The following is a 17,198-nucleotide window of genomic DNA, read 5'->3' as shown; positions in this document are numbered from 1 at the left end:
GATGCAGTTTAGTTCGGATATTCTTCTGTAATAACTTTTTTTTATAGTATTTGCAATTAAGCTTAACCTCTACATAAGACAGGCAATATACAGATAATCCTACTGAGAACATACTATCCACCAAACACTTCATCTCTATGCTTCACTCGGGGATCTGGCCCTGGCCCCAAAATGCATGCTGTCACAAAGCTGAGGCACCCTGCTGAGGTCATTTGTTTTCAATGGGTGACACTGGCAACACCCATGCTTTACCAATCCCCAACTGTAACCTCGATCCGCCATTCAGCTGGCTGTCATGGACACTTTCTTGGAAGCTCACTGACAGAAGGACCTGACTCATCAAAGGGATGTTACGTTAGCTGCAGTGCCATGCAGGAAAAGTGAGAGTTCCTTCACTCCACTGCGCCAAGTCAGAACTGGCCTGTTTGACGCTTGTGGGGAAAGTAAATGAGATCATGACTAGGTATTCAATTTAATCCAGTATTTATGGAACGTTTATTGAGCAAAACCTGAGCGGGGGAGGAATGACTATTTATGGCACGGAAGCAGGCTGGGATTGAGCATGCATGAGGGTGTGTGTGTTTATATATATGTATGTATGTATGTATGCAAGGGGGGAAGAAAGAGAGAGAGAAAGAGGGAGGGCTGGGCTACTGGAGCATGTGAAAAAGATTTACTAGCTCAGATTAAAATTTACATGCATCCAATAACTGACTTGCTTGTGCTTCCAAAGCCACAGTGTACAAGGTCTGAGAAAACCACAAGGGTTTCAAACAGACAGCAAGGAATATAACTTAAATATTCCCCATCATTGGGCTTCAGATAGGAAAACAAAATTATCAGCTCTATCCACAAGCAACAGAGCTCTTCACAGCATAGCACTCAAGCTCTTATCTTTGGCCGTCAATTATGAATATTCAGTAAGTAATTTTAGAGGTACTGAATGAGCCTCAACCTTGATGAGTATTAATCTAATTTCCATTTTTTAAAGAAAGAATTTTTACCATAGCCCTATTTTCCAGTGGTGCATGTTCTCCTCTTTCCCCTTTGCTTTTGTTCAAGAGACAGACAGACAGACAGACAGGCAGGCAGACAGACAGACAGACAGACAGGCAGACAGATAGGAAAGGGAGAAGGAGTTGATTGAAAGTCCAGGGAATATAATTCGTGTTTGCTGTGCTGTGTTGTAGTCTACTGTTTTGTCTCAGAGGAACAGGCTAGTGTACGCAACCGAATAATGGATACCAAATTACTGACATCTGCTGGGAAAAGGAAATGCTCATTATTTTCTGCTGTATTTTAGCGCCATCTAGTGAACGGATATTTTAGTTTGAGGAAGTGACGTAGTCTCGGCATTACCACCAATCAGCGGCCGCAGCGCAGAATTCGAACGTCAACTCGCAGAGAGAAAGAAGTCGTGATAAAATAGCTTATTTTGCTCCCAAACCAAGTTACGTTATTAACGCCTTTTGTTGAAGATATTTTGCAACATATATGCTGGTAAGTCAAAATGTGCGTCGCCGTAAATATAACGTGAGACTGTCTACCTAATGGATTAACTTTGACTAGCGTGTTAACTTTAGCTAGCGTTAGCTTGCTCGTTTGTTTTGCTAATGTTGGCGTCATGCTTTGCTTTCGATCAGTTGGATAACGTTAACACTTTGCATTGCTTTGTAGTAACTAAGGACTCTCAGCCATGGTGAGGGAACGGGGGCAGAAGAAGTCCTTCCAGCAGAGTCTGGAGGACATAAAGGAGAAAATGAAGGAGAAGAGGAACAAACGGCTGGCCAGTGCCTCGGCCCCCAACAGAGGACGCTCTAAAATCATAAACAAAACCAGTGGTGAGGAAATGATAGCTTGGTAGCTTTTCAAATGGCAAATCTGCCTATTTTTCTTACCTCAGCTGTCTTGCAGTGAACTTTAGCTGATTACTTAATGACGTATGGACAGTCTGCACTTATATAAGCGATGCACTTAGAATTGCAAAATGCACACAGGATATCCACATGAGAAGAGAATTTTGCGTCACTGAAAGGTAATATTTCCTATCCCATGTTATCTCCCAGGAGGTAACACCAGACATATCATCCTGAAGGGTGTCCAGCTGAACAACAAGGCCCTGGCTGTGGCCCTGCAGGCGGAGAAAGAAAGAGTGAGGCAGGCCAATGGTGTGATCCTGCAGCTGAAGAGGGAGCAGCAGGCCCTGTTCCTTCACCTGCTGCTGCTCAAGAGGAAACTCAAGGAGCGGGAGGCCCTGGCAAGCACTGCAGAGGTGAGGCTGAGAGACCGGGATTTGTTGGGGGATTAAAAACAAAATAATAATAATGATACTTAATTTATCCTGTAGGGAAATTCTTTTTTTCCTTGTCTGCCTCCAGTGTTTTTTATGCCCAAAAGACCTTCATTATTTCTGTAAATGCAAACCTATGAAATAAATGTGTTCATATTCACAGAAAATCACTCTCATATTCATTGTCAGTGGATACACTTCAGGCTTTGTGTACTGATGATGATGTCACAGATTGGAGTTCAGTTGTCTTTTTGCCTAGCTTTGCAAGAGACAGGCATAAACTCACAAATGTAGATTGAGGTGTTGAAGATAACAGGATGCTGGCTGCATCTTAGATTTAGGCTATAGGTTGTGTTCCTGCTCCTCACCTACCAGGGCTGAGGGAGAAATATGTCATCGTAAAGGTGAAATGTTATTGTCAGCTCTATTTTTCCCTGTGTGTTGATGTAGGATGAACCTATAAAGACCCTTGCTGAAACCCAAAACCATGTGGATTCACCCAGGTAATTAACAAAATAAAAAAATATACTACATAATATTTTATGACTTCCCTTATGTTGACATTTATGACTGTCTGTATCTATTGCCTCTCATTTTACAGGAGAATGCAAATCAGCCAGAGCCTCGACAAGCCCATCGCATGTGAAGCATCAACCATCAGTACAGGTATATACACACTGTAATATTACGGTTACAGTACAGGACAGTTGTCGTGTATTCGTTTCACACACATGATTATCTCTAACATCACAGTATTTTAACCAACTTGCATATATGCAACTGTGATAATAATAATATAGATTTTCCCTTTTTTCTTCATAGACCTTCAGGCCCCCAAAAAGTTGGGACAACCTGAACTTGACACACAGGTTGCCTTGCCACGTACAGTGGGTGTGAGGCGTCGGCATGCAGAGAGGAGCAGCAGGAGGACATCTGAGCGTGTGCGAGAGCGGAGGTCGTTCAGTGAGGGGGACCCCATCGCCCCTCTGGAGGCTGTTGTGGGAGATGTTCTGGAGGGCTTAACAGCGAGCCCTATTCACAGTGATGGTGGAAACCAGAACCAAACACGGAAAGAAGTGGAACCAGCACCAGCAGATCCCATTGGCTCTGAGGAGTTCCAACACTCCACCCCAGAACCTGTCCCACCTAAAACCACCAATCAGCAGCAACCTCGCAGGAAACAAACCCAGCAACAGCCCCGCACCAAACCAGAACCAGCAGCACGGAAACCCGAGAGGGGTCGCAAACCAGAGCGTGCCCCATTAAAGAAACCTTGGGAGAATCCCAAACCAAGAGCCCGCTCCAAGAACCGGGACCAGTCTGCCAAGCGGACCAGAACAGCACCGCCTCCGCAGGGCGACAAGCTCAACACCTCCTTGGGATTCAACGACACATTTGACTTTGACTGTGAGGGGGCAGTCCACCTCACGCCCTTCAGAGCCAAGGCTGAAGACAATCAGCCAGCCACGCCCATCTGTGAAGAGGCTCCACAGAGAGGACAGACCCCAACACAGGCTCCACCCGTTGTTTCCAAGGAGACAGATTCCAGCTCGTCGTCGTCATCTGAATCGGAGGATAGCCCTTATGTCCCACAGAGGGCCAGAAGAAGACAGAGCCCCCCTGACAGGACCAAAGTGATCCCTACTCGTAGAAGGCGGCCCTCTAAAGTAGTCAGACAGAAAGAAAACATCCCCCTACAACAGGAGATGCCCGGTGAGCATTTAGGTTTAGTCATTTTAACTCTGACTTAATGTTTTGACTAAATTGACAAACCACTTTAAATCTTCACTCATCATCTACATTTTAACACGGTCATCCTCCATATGAGAAAAGTGTATTATAATGGTTATAATTAGACCATTTGTTTCCTTGTTCTGTGTAGTCTTTAGAGATGAGGAGCCAAGCCCTAAGGCTCTGAACACTGAAAAAGAAGAACTGCATCTCCCCCAATCCCCTGACTGTATCTACAGTCCTGACCCAATGGGGTTGGAGCAGGAAAAACACATAGGTGAGTAAATACTCAGGAACAGGTTGACTTTTTGTCTGTCCTTGTGCTCAAGCTTTAGTGCTAGAAAAGAGACATAAACAACTGTTCCTACACATATCGTGCAGTTGTGCATTCATTGTGTATCTTCCTCAGCACAGAGTCATCATTATGCCTGTGACACATAAAACAATGTTTAGGTAGTCCATTGATTTTGTGTGTCACTGTCCTCAATGCTATCTCCACCCTCTGAACATAGGAATAATGCACTTGCTTTGACAGAACATGCATGTTGGATGTTACTGTCCATCAGTCATCTTCCTTGGAAATGAATGACTTTCTGGTCTATGTACACCCAGTGAACAGGGCCCAAGGCACAGAATCAAGACACTTACAATTTTTTCTGGCAGAACACCTTTCCTGTCCCATGTCGACCTTACTTCCAACTTCCGTGTGACACATACAAGATGTTTACTGTTTAGAAAATTGTTGACTGACCATCTTTTTGGGTTTTAGCCAGCTTTGCTGCTCGCAGTATGTAGGTAGAAGGTGATTATGTGTGTTTGTTCATACTGGTGTTCCAGAGCCTTGCGGAGAGGAAGTGGAGGAGGATTGTTTACTCCCTGTCACCCCTGGGGTCGAGGCCGAGATGATGAGGATAGACAATGTGCTGTCCAGCTTCGGAGACTCCTCCACCGAGACTCCTCCTCTTTTACCAGGCCAACCAACGCCCCACAGGGCCAACGGATGCAAAAAACGTAAGGCTTCCCATCTGTTTCTTCCCAAACCCATTTGTCTAAATTAAGTGTCACAGTGTCATCTTGGTAGCAACAGGGTTTTCACAAAAGCCTCCTGTCAACAAGATAAAGATCACTGGGTACTATGGTCCTGTTTTGGGAGACTTGGCTAGACCAGATTTTTCTGTGAATTTTAACTATGCATTGGCTTCACTGCACTGTGTTTTAGCTATTCACTGGTGTACACACGAGCACACACCTCCTGTTCATTTCTAATGGGGAATTACTGTTTTCTTGCTTTCGGATCACATCTTTAAACCATCTGTCTGTCCCTCGCGTTTCCACAGGTGGGCTTGGTGTCAGGACAGCAGGGCGGGGCTTGAGTCTGTGTGATGTGACCAATCTGTCCCCCGCAGCCTATCGCAAGTTCTCTCGTGGCGGTTCACGCCCCTCTGATGCCCGATGCTCCACCCCTGTTCCTGCCCGCAAGCGGCGCTGTACCATGACGGTGGATTACAAGGAACCCTCGTTAAACGCGTGAGTTCACACTTTGATGCTGCTGTTGCAGTGGCTGTTCCTGTAAATAGTTCAAGATGTACTCACTATTTTTGTGCATGAATAGTCTTAAGGGATACATTTTGTTTTCTTCATGCCAGGAAACTCCGGCGAGGAGACAAGTTTACAGACGTGCAGTTCCTCCGCTCTCCTATCTTCAAACAGAAGTCTGGCAGGAGGTCAGTGCAGAACTCGAGGAAGTCCATGAAAAGCCAGCAACCGTTTGAGAAATACAATGAGTCGTTTGTCGGATGTCGCTGATGCAGCTCCTTCATGTTCATCCATTTTGAACTCTGAACGCTGGCTGGCATTGTGAGTTTTAACATGCAGTTCTTGGACTTTTGACAAGTGATCATTTGTTTTTCACTTGAAAGCTTGTAATTCTTTATGTGATGACGAGCAACTGTGATCATTGTTAGGTCTCTTTTTTAAGAAACTTTGTTCGTTGGTTTTTAAATTGTCCATATTCTGTTTTGCAAGCCATGGTCAGTGTTGTGATAACTATCACCATTTCCATCTTTTTGTTCTTTTGCGACCAATCAGTCTCTCTTCTCTCTATCACCTGATAACTGTCTGTTGCAATGGCCATCTTTAGATAGTGATTTCCTAATGCTGTCTCATCATCTTACTTAACTGCTGTATGATTTTATTATATGAGATCCTAATTGTGAGTATACATTATTGTCATGTCTTCTCATGTTTTATCTATTGTATCTTTCCTCAATCTAATCTGTTATGATGTGATAATAAACTTTTAGCTAATGCTTCACACAAGTTTGCCTTAGTAACTAGGGGCTGTGGCAGTAATTAATTACTCGTTATTTCCCCCATTGGTTACTGTAATTGTAATTGGATAATAGGTATAATTGGAGGGGAATTCAATGATCCCGGAAGCCTGACATCTGAACACATTGCTCAGATAAAACCCATTTCAGGTACATGTATTCAGGCCAGTCTTCAATACTTAAGTGTTAATATGTAGGACTTGTAAGGACAGGGGCTTTTGGGAAGAGATGTTCACCAAAAGGCTGTTCTGACTCATGTCTGCAACAGTTGAAAATGATCTATTAGGTGAGGGTTCGGATAAAGCTTCAGATCTTTTCATTGACATGATGGTGTTTAAGTCCTATGATATTAAAATTGCACTCAACTAATGCAGAACACTGTTTTGTTTAGTCAGGTCATACGTTATGTTTCATGATGGAATTGGTGAATATAAATTTATTCTCAACTAGATCATTTATCTCTATAAATACTGAATTTTCATACACAGAGATGTCATTTCCTGGATCAGTGGAACGGGTACAAAGACACAGCACATTCTTTCACTTCTGTTTTATTCAGTCTATAAAATAAGCTAATACTATGTCATTAAAACCAATAGTACAAAGAGCATGAAATAATTTCTCCAGACATATTACAAAATTCATTTTTTTCCTAAAGTTTGAAAAGTACAAACATCTTTTTACAAAACAGCAAAACTACATAGTATTGCACAATCTTTTTTCATTTATCTCCAAAGTACAAAGTTATCAATCTCCATCTGCAGGACAAAAATAAGACAGAATAAATTAAGACCTTTTCTTAAGCATAATTCTTTTAAATTACAGCACATAAATAAGAATAAACTCTAGATAATTAAATTAGTCATTAGTCAACAGCGATAGTTCATATCTAAATCAGATTTGATGGAAAAAAAAAGATGCTCTTATTTGCCATGTTAAAGAATACTTGTTTAAAAAAAATAAAAGTGCATTTTGATGGTCAAACTGCCCTATGCGGCTTATTGAAAAAAATGAGCTTTTAAACAAAGAAAATATAATATATATATATTTATATATACACATTTAAAATATACATTGAGTATAAGTGCTTTAAAATAATTCAAATTTGTACAAATTTAAAATGTTTTCCTTTTTTTGGCAGGATGAACTCATCACAGACACAAACTTTGACCTCATCAACGCCATGCGCACTCACAGGCGGCGTTCAACACAGATAGGAACAGTTATTTATATAGACAGGAAATCCTGATCTCTCAGTCCAGTTCTTCACAGGCAACACTTGTAAAACAAAGACTCCATATAGATGTGGTTCCTGTGTATGACATCTCTTTACCTGAGTCAACTGAGAGAGGGAGAGTAGGAAAGAGGCAGACACTGAAAATAGGCGGGGGCTGACAGTGCGACAAGAATGGAGAGAACAGATGCACAAAGAGAAAGTAAGGTGTATGGTGAACCTCGAATCATCCCTCATTCTGTTGTCGTTCTTCAGCATCTAGCATAAAAAATTTTTTGGAAGCAGTGGGCCCTATTCACTATGCATACTATTATACCTTCCACTGTCCTTTCTTTCCATATGACTCTGAAATTCATGTGACGGAATACAGACAGTGAGACAATGTTTCTACTGTCCCATACCAACAATAATCTCTTGAAATGCGTTCCTCTTCAAAGACATCTTCCCTTCTTCAATCTACTAAGCTACTGATTAAGGATCAGGCATGCATCAGATATCACAAGAGTGCTCATCTGAAACCAGTTTGCATCTTCGTATTGAAGTTCATGTGTTTGTGAAACCTAGCCGTTCCAAAATCAGTAGTCCTACTCTGAGCTTGCTGATACAGGTGTCGTTTTCATTACCCATATCCTAACCTTCACAATTTATGGTCTGAAGGACAATCTCATCCTCTATTCGGGGACTGGGGAAACTTCCTCTGATTCACTTCTCGATGAGGCCAGCTTCTTTGATCTTGGTGTAGAAGAATTTCTCCAGTAAGTTGGCACACTTGTAGTACTCGCTCTCCGGGGGATTGTATTCACGACAGTTAGTGAAGATGCGCTGCATGTCGGCCATGAAGAGCTTGCGTGTCGTGTAGTACCTGCTCTTTAAACGCTCACTCATCGTCTTGAGGTCTGTGAGAAAACAACATAATGTCTTATGAGACTTCTTAAAGCTTATATGGCTTCTTGAACTGACACAATATCACAAGGTTGAATATACAGTATTTGTCGATACATCTAGCCAACTGAGAGCTCTTTAAGTCTATCCAAAAAGCATTTACCAAGGCAAGATTTTCTGTTTTGATAACCGCTGGACAGCATTTGTTAGCAATGCAGTTTCAAAACAATGAATTGGAAAATCACATTAAGTCCTCCTAATTATGTGGTAAAACATTTGAAAGCTTTTTGGAATGTGCTAAATGTGATTTTGAGGGACATGTTTTTATCCCAGCTGACCTGCACCGGAATGTCTAAATCTCAAAAAAACAAAACAAGCGCTTTTTGGATGGACTGAAAAATCTAGACCATGGTAAGCATGGGCCGCAGGGAGGTGTAGTGCTTAGGGAGACTGTCCTTCATCCAGAAGGCCTGGGCTCAATCCTGTGTGACAGCAAGTGTGTATACTGCTGTAGCGTCCTTGAGCAAGACAGATAGAAAAGACTCTTCAAAGCCCTTTGATGCAAAAGATATACTGCTCTAATTCTTGTCCTGAAGCTATGGTCTTGTACATACATACATACCCATGGGGAAGCGAATGACTTGGTAGTACCCTGGTGCCTCTGTTTTCTTCACAGGCTCCATGAAAGGCCAGGCGTTCTGGTGACTCTAAGACATACAGAGCAGTCTGGTAAAAGGAAAGCATATACAGTGTGTGTGTGTCAGTGTGAGTGTGTGTGTACCACAGTATGTGCTTGTCCCTCACCTTCACATGTTGGAGGATGGTCTTTAGAGTGCTGTACAGCTGATCTGGGTCTTTCAGCTCCTTCCTGGAGTAGGATGAGTAACAGAAAACATGAAGTTTAGATTATCAGACTGACAGCGCTACCAAAAAAGTGTATGAGGAAGACTCAACAACCTTGAGAGTCGACAGCCTTGAGAGTCAACAGCCTTGAGATTGTTTGTAGTGAGTGCTGTTTGTAGTGTGGAAGTGCCTGACTGCACATGCCCCAAGATATATTATCTCAAGAAATTAATGTTATTGATTTTCCCATGTTTTGGTCTTGACTAAAGGAAAAAGCTCAACCAATGTCAGCCTATTGGTCTGCCATCAAGTCATGAATATTTAGGAGAATACCAGTAGACCAAAGACAGGCACAACATTGCACTGACCTAACAGATCTAACCTGTCATCAAACTTGCCATCTTGGGCGATACTAGTCCATTAGCCAAGTCATAGGGTGAAGCAATGCAAAGGCACTCTGGAAAGTTCAAATATCTCAAAGTGTTCAATCTTAAGAAGACTAGAAACAGTAGGTCACACTTACCCTTTTCCCATTGGCTTCCAGCCAGTTTCACCTGTTGATATGAAGAAACTGAGTTTAGTCTCGTAGCATACTAAAGCATGTTCCGCTGTAAATGAGAGATAGGTGAGACACAGTGAATGGCGACTAACGTACGTATTCCAGGAATGCTCTCAATGGGAATCTGTCGTACTCCTTCCTTAAAACAGGAAAGCCCTGGATAGACTTTTCTGATCTGAGCCTGCTTCCTCTCAATCAGCTTCTTGATGATCTGATCGAGAGAGCGAGAGAGAGAGAGAGAGAGAGAGAGTGAGAGAAAGCGAGAATACATTACAAGATAGTGAGTTCTTGAAGATGGATAAGGGAGCATTTGAAATTTCAAGATTTAATTTCAAATTCAAACACATAAACATACAAACACACACACACCTCCTTCTGTTTCTTGATGATGACGGAGAACTCTGTGTAGGGGATGCTGGGGTTGAGTTCACAGCCCATTAGTGTGGCTCCCTCGTAGTCCTTGATGTAGCCCACATACTTGGCCTTGGGAACCTTGATGTCCTTAGAGAAACCCTGAGCGGGACAGAAAGATATCTGTTTCTAACTGATACAGTCCCATGCAGGTATGACATAAGCAAGCACACTGCAAAAATGGGCCATTTAGTCTTTGTCTTTTTCTCAAGACAAGTAAAACATTCTGCCAATGGGTGAGATAATTCCACTTGTTTCCAACTGAGTTTCAGAAGTTTCAGATATTTTCTTAACACAAGTGTCAGTATCTTGAAACAAGGCAAAACAGGGCAGATCATGCCTCTAGTATCAAGAAAATAACACAGAAAATTCTTGAAACAAGTTGATTTGCAAGAGAAATTATCTGAGCTCATTGTTTGATTTTTTCTACTTGCTTTAAGAATGATGTAAATTTTTTGCAGTGCATTTCTGCTTCATTATGGCATACACAGTGAAGAGTGTCAGGATAGATGGGGAGAAAGACATCATGTGACAGACTTAAATCCACAATGTTACAAGCACGTAACATCCATCCAGGTCATGATCCAGGTCACTGAGCCACCAGCACATCCAAGCATCCGCATCCAACAAGCAATTCTCATATTTGAACTTGAATGGAGGTAACGCTGGACTGACCTGCTTCTTGAAGTAGCCTATGGCGTACTCATCAGCATAAGTGAGGAAGTTGAGGATTTCATGCTTAATATGGTATTCCTTCAGGTGGTTCATCAGATGGGTGCCATAACCCTACAACCAGACAGCCAGAGCAGGCAAAGGTCATAAGTGGCCAATCAGATAGCATGAACTCATTATGACACCACAGGCTGACCAATAGCTGAGAAGCAGGAAGCGCTCTCACCTTGACCTGCTCATTGGAGGTGACAGCACAGAAGACGATCTCCGTAAAGCCCTGTGACGGAAACATCCGGAAGCAGATCCCTCCGATCACACGGCCGTCCTTGATCAGTGATAGGGTCTTGTGCTTCCTGTCAAAAAATAGATGAATAGATGTCCTCTCGAATAAACAACAACATAGTCATGGCTTCAGTAAGATCAAGTTTCGGCAAAACACACATCTCTCACATCTAAGAATGCAAATAGGTAAGTAGATGTGAATGAAATAGTGGGAAACAATGAATTCCAGTCAGTGATCGCCAAAAGGAGAAACAACCAAAAATAACAAACAAAAACAAAAACAATGAGTATGAATTTCCATTTTATAATGCAAATCAGGTGGGATAACTCTGAGAGAAATAAAGGTTTGGTAAACTACGCTTAGGTGGCTTGGTAGAAAAGAAAAATGGAACACTCTTTAAGGAAACAACAAAGAAGAGAGGACAAATACCTAGACAGGAAATAAGCTTCCCTGTGAACTATTACTCCACAGCCACTAGGTCTAACCAATTAGTGCCACAGTCTTGTTTTCAAGAGCAAACTGCATGTGTCTCTACTACATCCCTGAAGGTAATAAGTGATAATCCAGCGAGGTTACACTCACGGATCAAAGACCAGTCGTGTGATGTACTCCTTGGGCATGCGCGGCAGCTGGTGGGAGAACACGTTCTGCAGGCCGACGAGCCACATCAAGATCCTCTTGTTGGGCTTCTGGTTGAGGGAGTTCCCGATGACGTGGAACTCGATCACCCCCCTGCGCTCCTCCAGACGGGCCGCTTCGTCACGTGCCGAGTGGGCTGACAGCAGGCTGGTCTGAACAGGGTGGGAGTCATCATTGTTATCATGATCGTCGCCATCATTGTCATCCTTGCTCTCATCATCACCTTCATCGTCACAAAAAAATAGCACCACAGAGGTCTTGATCTGCATCATCTTCATTCACATCACAAGGTGCGAACACGTTACTGATTCCTATAATTGAAATTACCTTGCATCTCAGCCTTGCAAGTAAATCATTGACAGGAGGGAGCATTGCAAGAAGCAAGATATTCAAATGTAGTCAAATATCATTAGACAGTCAAATGACATGCAGTATTCCCTGGGTCGATAACATTATTCAGTCATAAAACTGGCTGACAGCCTGGGTCTACTTTTCATAAAGAATATTATTCGACAATGACCCTATTTTTCCCTGCAATACCTTTCTTTGCTGAATTTCATTACCCAATGGAGCAAATTACTTTCTGTGTAACATTTGGAAAGTTGGCGGTTTGCTCACCTTTAGCATTTTTATGTTTTTTATTGAGACAGTGGGAAAGTAGAGAGGAAGACAGCATAGGGAAAACTGATGGGATTCAAGCTTAGACCAGTGGGGGCATACATGTGGCTGCAGAGGCAGGGAATGTCACCACTGTACTAACTCTGGGCGCACAAATCCAATATATAAGACTATTTCAATACTTTTTGATGCTGATTTTGACACTAGAAATCAGTGTGATACCGATGGATATCACTTTTCTGTACCCAACTCTAATTGTAAGTCAATGGGACAAAGTTGATAGTAGTGCTAATATGGTTTCTGCCCTGGTTACCTCTGGAATGGCGGCGGGGTCGGTGATGGTTGCCATGACTTCATTGATGAGGTCCATGGGGATGTCACCCACCACCCTGGGCCTCTTGTTGTCCTCGTGGGGGAGGGGCTCCGATGGTTTACGCTTCTCTCCAACTACGTCAACACATGCACACAGAAGAAGGTAAACACATGTGCGCAGAGGAAGTTCAGCGATCTGTTAACAGAGACTTGGTGCATAGCAGTGTAATAAAGTAGTTTTTCCCCTCATCTCATCATGTTCACCTGTCTCTTTACACATTACACAAACACCTGCTCTTTAGCATTGAAGCTGTTATAATATTAGGTTTTTTTACTTTGTTATCACTAATTGAAATACAGTTCATAAGTGCATCTGAATACAAACAAGTACTGCAGCAATACGGTCGATTTAGGTTCAGCCGCTACTATTTTCGATGCAGAAATGGTAAAACTGACTTCATATCAACATATTATGAGCACTTCTGGGACATAATTTGAATTCTGTTCCATGAAACAATTTTCAAGCAAATAAGTCTCTGTAGAGTGCATTAGATGCACTTTGGAGGAATTGTGATCTATGAAGTAATTCCATTTCAATTCAAAGTTTAGCAGGAGGCAATAGACTTAACTGTGGAAAAAATACCAGATACTAACACTGTTTAAATTCTACGACACAAGTCTAACTTTACCTAGGTGCCCACTGTTCACTGTCAAATGTTCAGATCTTATGTAATAGCTTAGCTTCATCCTAATCTTATAATAATGAGTAGGGACATGTTTGCCTGGTGTACCTGGGCTTGGCTCCAGCACAGAGGCTGTTTTCCTGGCAGGACTGACGCTGCCGCAGCTGGACGGGTCCACCGACACAGGACTGGTGCTGTAGTACAGGGGCCTGGCCACCGGGGGCGCACTGATAACTGCAGAGTGTCAGAGAAGGGACAGTCGTGCTACCAGAACAACAAGTTGTGCTTTCTGTCGTACTCAGCAATCATGTTTAAGGGTGTGTCTGTTTGGCTGTATGTGTGTGTGAAGGTGTGTTACCTGTGTGGATCGGGATCTGCCCTCCTGAGGCTCCAGCCAAGAAGTCTTGGCTCCAGATAGGAGAACTGTGGCTGTACACCTCCTCCTCCAGCATAGATAAGAATCTACAGCACAGACAAAACAAGAACCACAACTCTTGCAATGTGTGCAGTGTATCAGAGTCAGAGTCGGAGTCAGTTTATTTATCATTTGCAGTAGAACCACATTGGAATTGTGGTGCAAGAGCTCAAGTGTGTGTAGTGTGTGTATCTGCGTGAGAGGCAGTGTGTATATGCCTAAGTTTGTGGTGTACTTTTCTATGCGTTCACAGAGTTTCTGTATCTTTGTTTCTCTTACTTGGGGAAGTGTGTGAGGATGAGTGTGCGTTTCTCGGGCGGCAGCTTGTCCTTCTCCTGTCTGGCCTGCTCCAGCAGCTGCTTCCGCATCACAGTGAACACCGAGCGCAGCAGTGTCCGGCCGAAGATCTGGGTGGTCTCGTACCGGGGCAGACTGTCACAGAACTGAGGCACGTTGCAGTAGCAGAGCCACCTGTAGGAAACACACCACAGAAAACAACTTAGTAGAAACGCTAGGATTGTAAACAGATCTACCTGCAGGTAACAGGATATCAACAAGATAAAAGGTAATAAAACCGTGAAGGTTGCTGAAGTGAATGCCATTGAAAGCCAAATAGCAAATCATGTTACCTTTCACTCTCAAATTAGTTCCATGGAATTTGAAAAAGTATAATTTCAAGCATGTATAACAGGGATTTCAGCAATAAAACAAGAAAATGTCAGAAAGTTCCCTATGGGGAGCAATAGGTTTGGTAGTGTTACTACCTGGTGTAGTTGGCTTTGTATCCAGCTGCGTCGTCGTTGGGCACCCTCTGTCGTCTCTGCGAAGGAGTCTCCAGCTGCCAGTAGTTGATCTGGTTGAGGAACATCTTGGCCAGCTCCATGATGGTTTGACGTTCCTTGGATGGCAGGTGGCTGAACTTGTACTGGACAAAGTTGTTCACCCCCTAAACGGAGAATGCAGGGAAAGTCAAATTAATGGGAATAAATGGGAATGTTGTGGACGCACTGCAGCATTGTAATTTGTGTTGAGGTTATACTTTTTTTGTATTGCAGCTGCTTGAATGTTGCACATGTGCAAGTGCTTACCTGTTCGATGCTGGGTTTCTCAAAGGGAGGACTCTCCTGTGCTTCTAACATTGGTTTACCCATCTGTAGGATGGATTTCCTCAGCAGCTGGCGGATAAACAGAAAAGGACTTAGGTGTTACTTGTCATCACACTGCACAAACACAGTGCTGATTCAAATCAATTCATTTTGATGTTTAGGAAAATACTGTACATTAATTCTCAGCCTTGTTACACGAGGCAGGTGTAGAATGAATATCAAATGGTGAAAATTTGCATAACGCACTGATATTCCAGTGTTGCGAGATTTAGACAGCTGAGCGGAAGCTTACTTTGAAGAGGGAGAAGTAGACTTGTTTAGTGTCAGCGTCCTCCTCTTTGTGAACGCAAGTGTAGAGGTACTCCACATCCAGGACAATACCTAGAAGTCTGTTCATTTCCTCTTCTGACACATTTTCCAGGTGGGTCACATGATCACCTAAGAGTCAGAATGACAGAGAGAGAGAGTGACAGAGAGAGAGAGAGAGAGAGAGAGAGAGAGAGAGAGAGAGAGAGAGAGAGAGAGAGAGAGAGAGAGAGAGAGAGAGAGAGAGAGAGAGAGAGAGCGATTGTATTGTTGTAATGTAAGAGTTTGTTATCTATCAGTGGCATTTCAAATATCTCACACTCTACAGCTTTTAGTATTAATATCTACTGGAACTGCACAACTAGAATCTTTCCTCTCTCCACTGTTACCCTTCCCTGTCCCATCCCAGTTGCCCATTTATTTCTTCTGATCCCTTTGCTGTCTTTTCCTCCTATCCATTTAATCTCTGCAGCACTCATACCCCACCACTCAGACAACATACCCAGCGTGTGTGAGCAGCTGCGGCACGGCTCCTGCAGGTTGACTGCGTTGGACTGCTGGTCAGTTCGCGGGGGCGTAGGAGGGGGGTTCTGACTCTTCCATCCATTACACTTACAGGCTCCTTCAGCCTACGAGAAGCACAGAGTTAGAATGAGTACAAGCTGGGATGCAGAGGAGGGTAAACCCACTTTAACTCAATTTACCCACCTTTTAAATCTGTATGTCATAAACTTACACTGTAGATCATAGATAGGAGTTTCAATTTTGTTTGTAATGGTGGTTGTGATGCTTAATGATTATCAAAGATGAGGAGTTTACCCACCTTTTTCAGACTGGTTTACCTGCCTTTTTATCTACCACTACAAGTACATAATACTAGTAGGCCTTCGAACAGTTATGCACTCTCTCAGTATAAGTGGGCCTAAGCAGAATACAAACATTTTCAAACTTCACGATGCAGCTAAAATAAATTGAGATTAGTTATGACTGACTTTGTACAGTAAGAGGGGGGTGGGGTGAGCAGCCCTGTCACCGTCAGCTGGCGCTGCTGCACTGAGCATGCGCCTTGAAACAACAACAAACTCCGCCCCCCTCAGCAGCTGTCACCCTGTCAAAACAAAGGCACCGTCCCTCTCTGCAGATGATATACTGCATAAACCCAATAAAACACACTCTATTTACCGCCATGCGTTGACAGACGGCACGGAAACACTGACACATCCCCAGTGGAAAGAATTAGACAGCGCTTTAACACACTCTTGGTTGCAGCCCGTCAGCACACAGCAGCTACTCCCAAGAACCTGGATCTGACAGAGCGCCAAGCCAATGTTTACGTTCACCAACCCCCCACCAAGACAGCAACATTGTAACATTGTAATAACAAGGGAGGGCTCGCAGCTGATAGGCCCTCGCTGAAAAGTCTGCAATAATGCTGACGCTAGAATTAACTACATTAGTAACCTTCTTTTCCAAAATAATTGGTTCGTGTAAGCAAAATGAAAAAAATGAAGTGCGGCAATGGCTTCCTTTGCTGCGCTTGCATTTTGCAAAGTATTGCAACCGAGCCCGGGAAAAACCATCCGTTAAGACTACCTGAAAAAAAACCGTGTTCAAAAACGCGAATATCAGCAAATATAGCGTACTTTGCATGATGAATATACTCCGAGTTTTTCCAGCTTCTTCGGCCGAGGTGAGGAGCGGAGCTGCGCCTTCTTTACGGCGATACGTGCGGATCCTCCAGCGGCGCCGGAGCCTTCCGTCCCCCCGGCTCCAGGAGCGGCCGGAACCGAGCCCGCGGCTCCGATGGCCGGCGAACCTTGCTGAATCCCAGCGCTCTCGGCCATCCTTCACGCCGAACCCCGACGGGACCCCCGGCCCGGGAAA

General features: G+C 43.4%; 2 protein-coding genes across 2 annotated transcripts; one reads left to right on the top strand and one right to left on the bottom strand.

Annotated features, from left to right (window-relative positions):
• Nucleotides 1-1,397: 1,397 nt before the first annotated feature.
• Nucleotides 1,398-6,650, top strand: sgo1 (shugoshin 1). The gene is made up of 10 exons (XM_071545696.1): nucleotides 1,398-1,500; nucleotides 1,678-1,841; nucleotides 2,067-2,272; nucleotides 2,741-2,793; nucleotides 2,892-2,956; nucleotides 3,113-4,003; nucleotides 4,173-4,298; nucleotides 4,859-5,032; nucleotides 5,359-5,548; nucleotides 5,668-6,650. The coding sequence occupies exons 2-10, from the start codon at nucleotides 1,697-1,699 to the stop codon at nucleotides 5,825-5,827; spliced, it is 2,010 nt and encodes a 669-aa protein (XP_071401797.1). The 5' UTR covers nucleotides 1,398-1,500; nucleotides 1,678-1,696; the 3' UTR covers nucleotides 5,828-6,650.
• A 435-nt stretch (nucleotides 6,651-7,085) lies between these two features.
• Nucleotides 7,086-17,198, bottom strand: kat2b (K(lysine) acetyltransferase 2B). Its single transcript, XM_071545682.1, has 18 exons — nucleotides 16,958-17,198; nucleotides 15,817-15,943; nucleotides 15,301-15,446; nucleotides 14,991-15,077; nucleotides 14,667-14,848; nucleotides 14,182-14,373; nucleotides 13,846-13,949; nucleotides 13,596-13,721; nucleotides 12,806-12,939; nucleotides 11,818-12,026; nucleotides 11,179-11,305; nucleotides 10,956-11,066; nucleotides 10,239-10,382; nucleotides 9,966-10,080; nucleotides 9,834-9,864; nucleotides 9,272-9,335; nucleotides 9,090-9,174; nucleotides 7,086-8,481 (listed from the first exon to the last, which is right to left on the bottom strand). The coding sequence occupies exons 1-18, from the start codon at nucleotides 17,156-17,158 to the stop codon at nucleotides 8,288-8,290; spliced, it is 2,379 nt and encodes a 792-aa protein (XP_071401783.1). The 5' UTR covers nucleotides 17,159-17,198; the 3' UTR covers nucleotides 7,086-8,287.

This window comes from Centroberyx affinis, unplaced genomic scaffold (genome assembly GCF_046629955.1).
Source record: "Centroberyx affinis isolate AG114_WGS23_722 - 3 ecotype Tasmania unplaced genomic scaffold, CSIRO-AGI_Caff_v1 ptg005018l_1, whole genome shotgun sequence".
Classification (NCBI taxonomy): Eukaryota; Metazoa; Chordata; class Actinopteri; order Beryciformes; family Berycidae; genus Centroberyx; species Centroberyx affinis.
This window is presented reverse-complemented; position numbering and strand designations above follow the sequence as displayed.

What these genes read in the sequence shown, in the direction of transcription:
- sgo1 (XM_071545696.1), top strand. Translation starts at nt 1,697, where the DNA reads ATGGTGAGGGAACGGGGGCAGAAGAAGTCCTTCCAGCAGAGTCTGGAG. An exon ending in CCCTGGCAAGCACTGCAGAG is followed by an intron (nt 2,273 to 2,740) that starts GTGAGGCTGAGA and finishes GTGTTGATGTAG; the next exon opens with GATGAACCTATAAAGACCCT. An exon ending in GGAGCAGGAAAAACACATAG is followed by an intron (nt 4,299 to 4,858) that starts GTGAGTAAATAC and finishes CTGGTGTTCCAG; the next exon opens with AGCCTTGCGGAGAGGAAGTG.
- kat2b (XM_071545682.1), bottom strand. Translation starts at nt 17,158, where the DNA reads ATGGCCGAGAGCGCTGGGATTCAGCAAGGTTCGCCGGCCATCGGAGCC. An exon ending in CAGCTGCTCACACACGCTGG is followed by an intron (nt 15,447 to 15,816) that starts GTATGTTGTCTG and finishes TCTGACTCTTAG; the next exon opens with GTGATCATGTGACCCACCTG. An exon ending in AGTCATTCGCTTCCCCATGG is followed by an intron (nt 8,482 to 9,089) that starts GTATGTATGTAT and finishes GTTTTCTCACAG; the next exon opens with ACCTCAAGACGATGAGTGAG.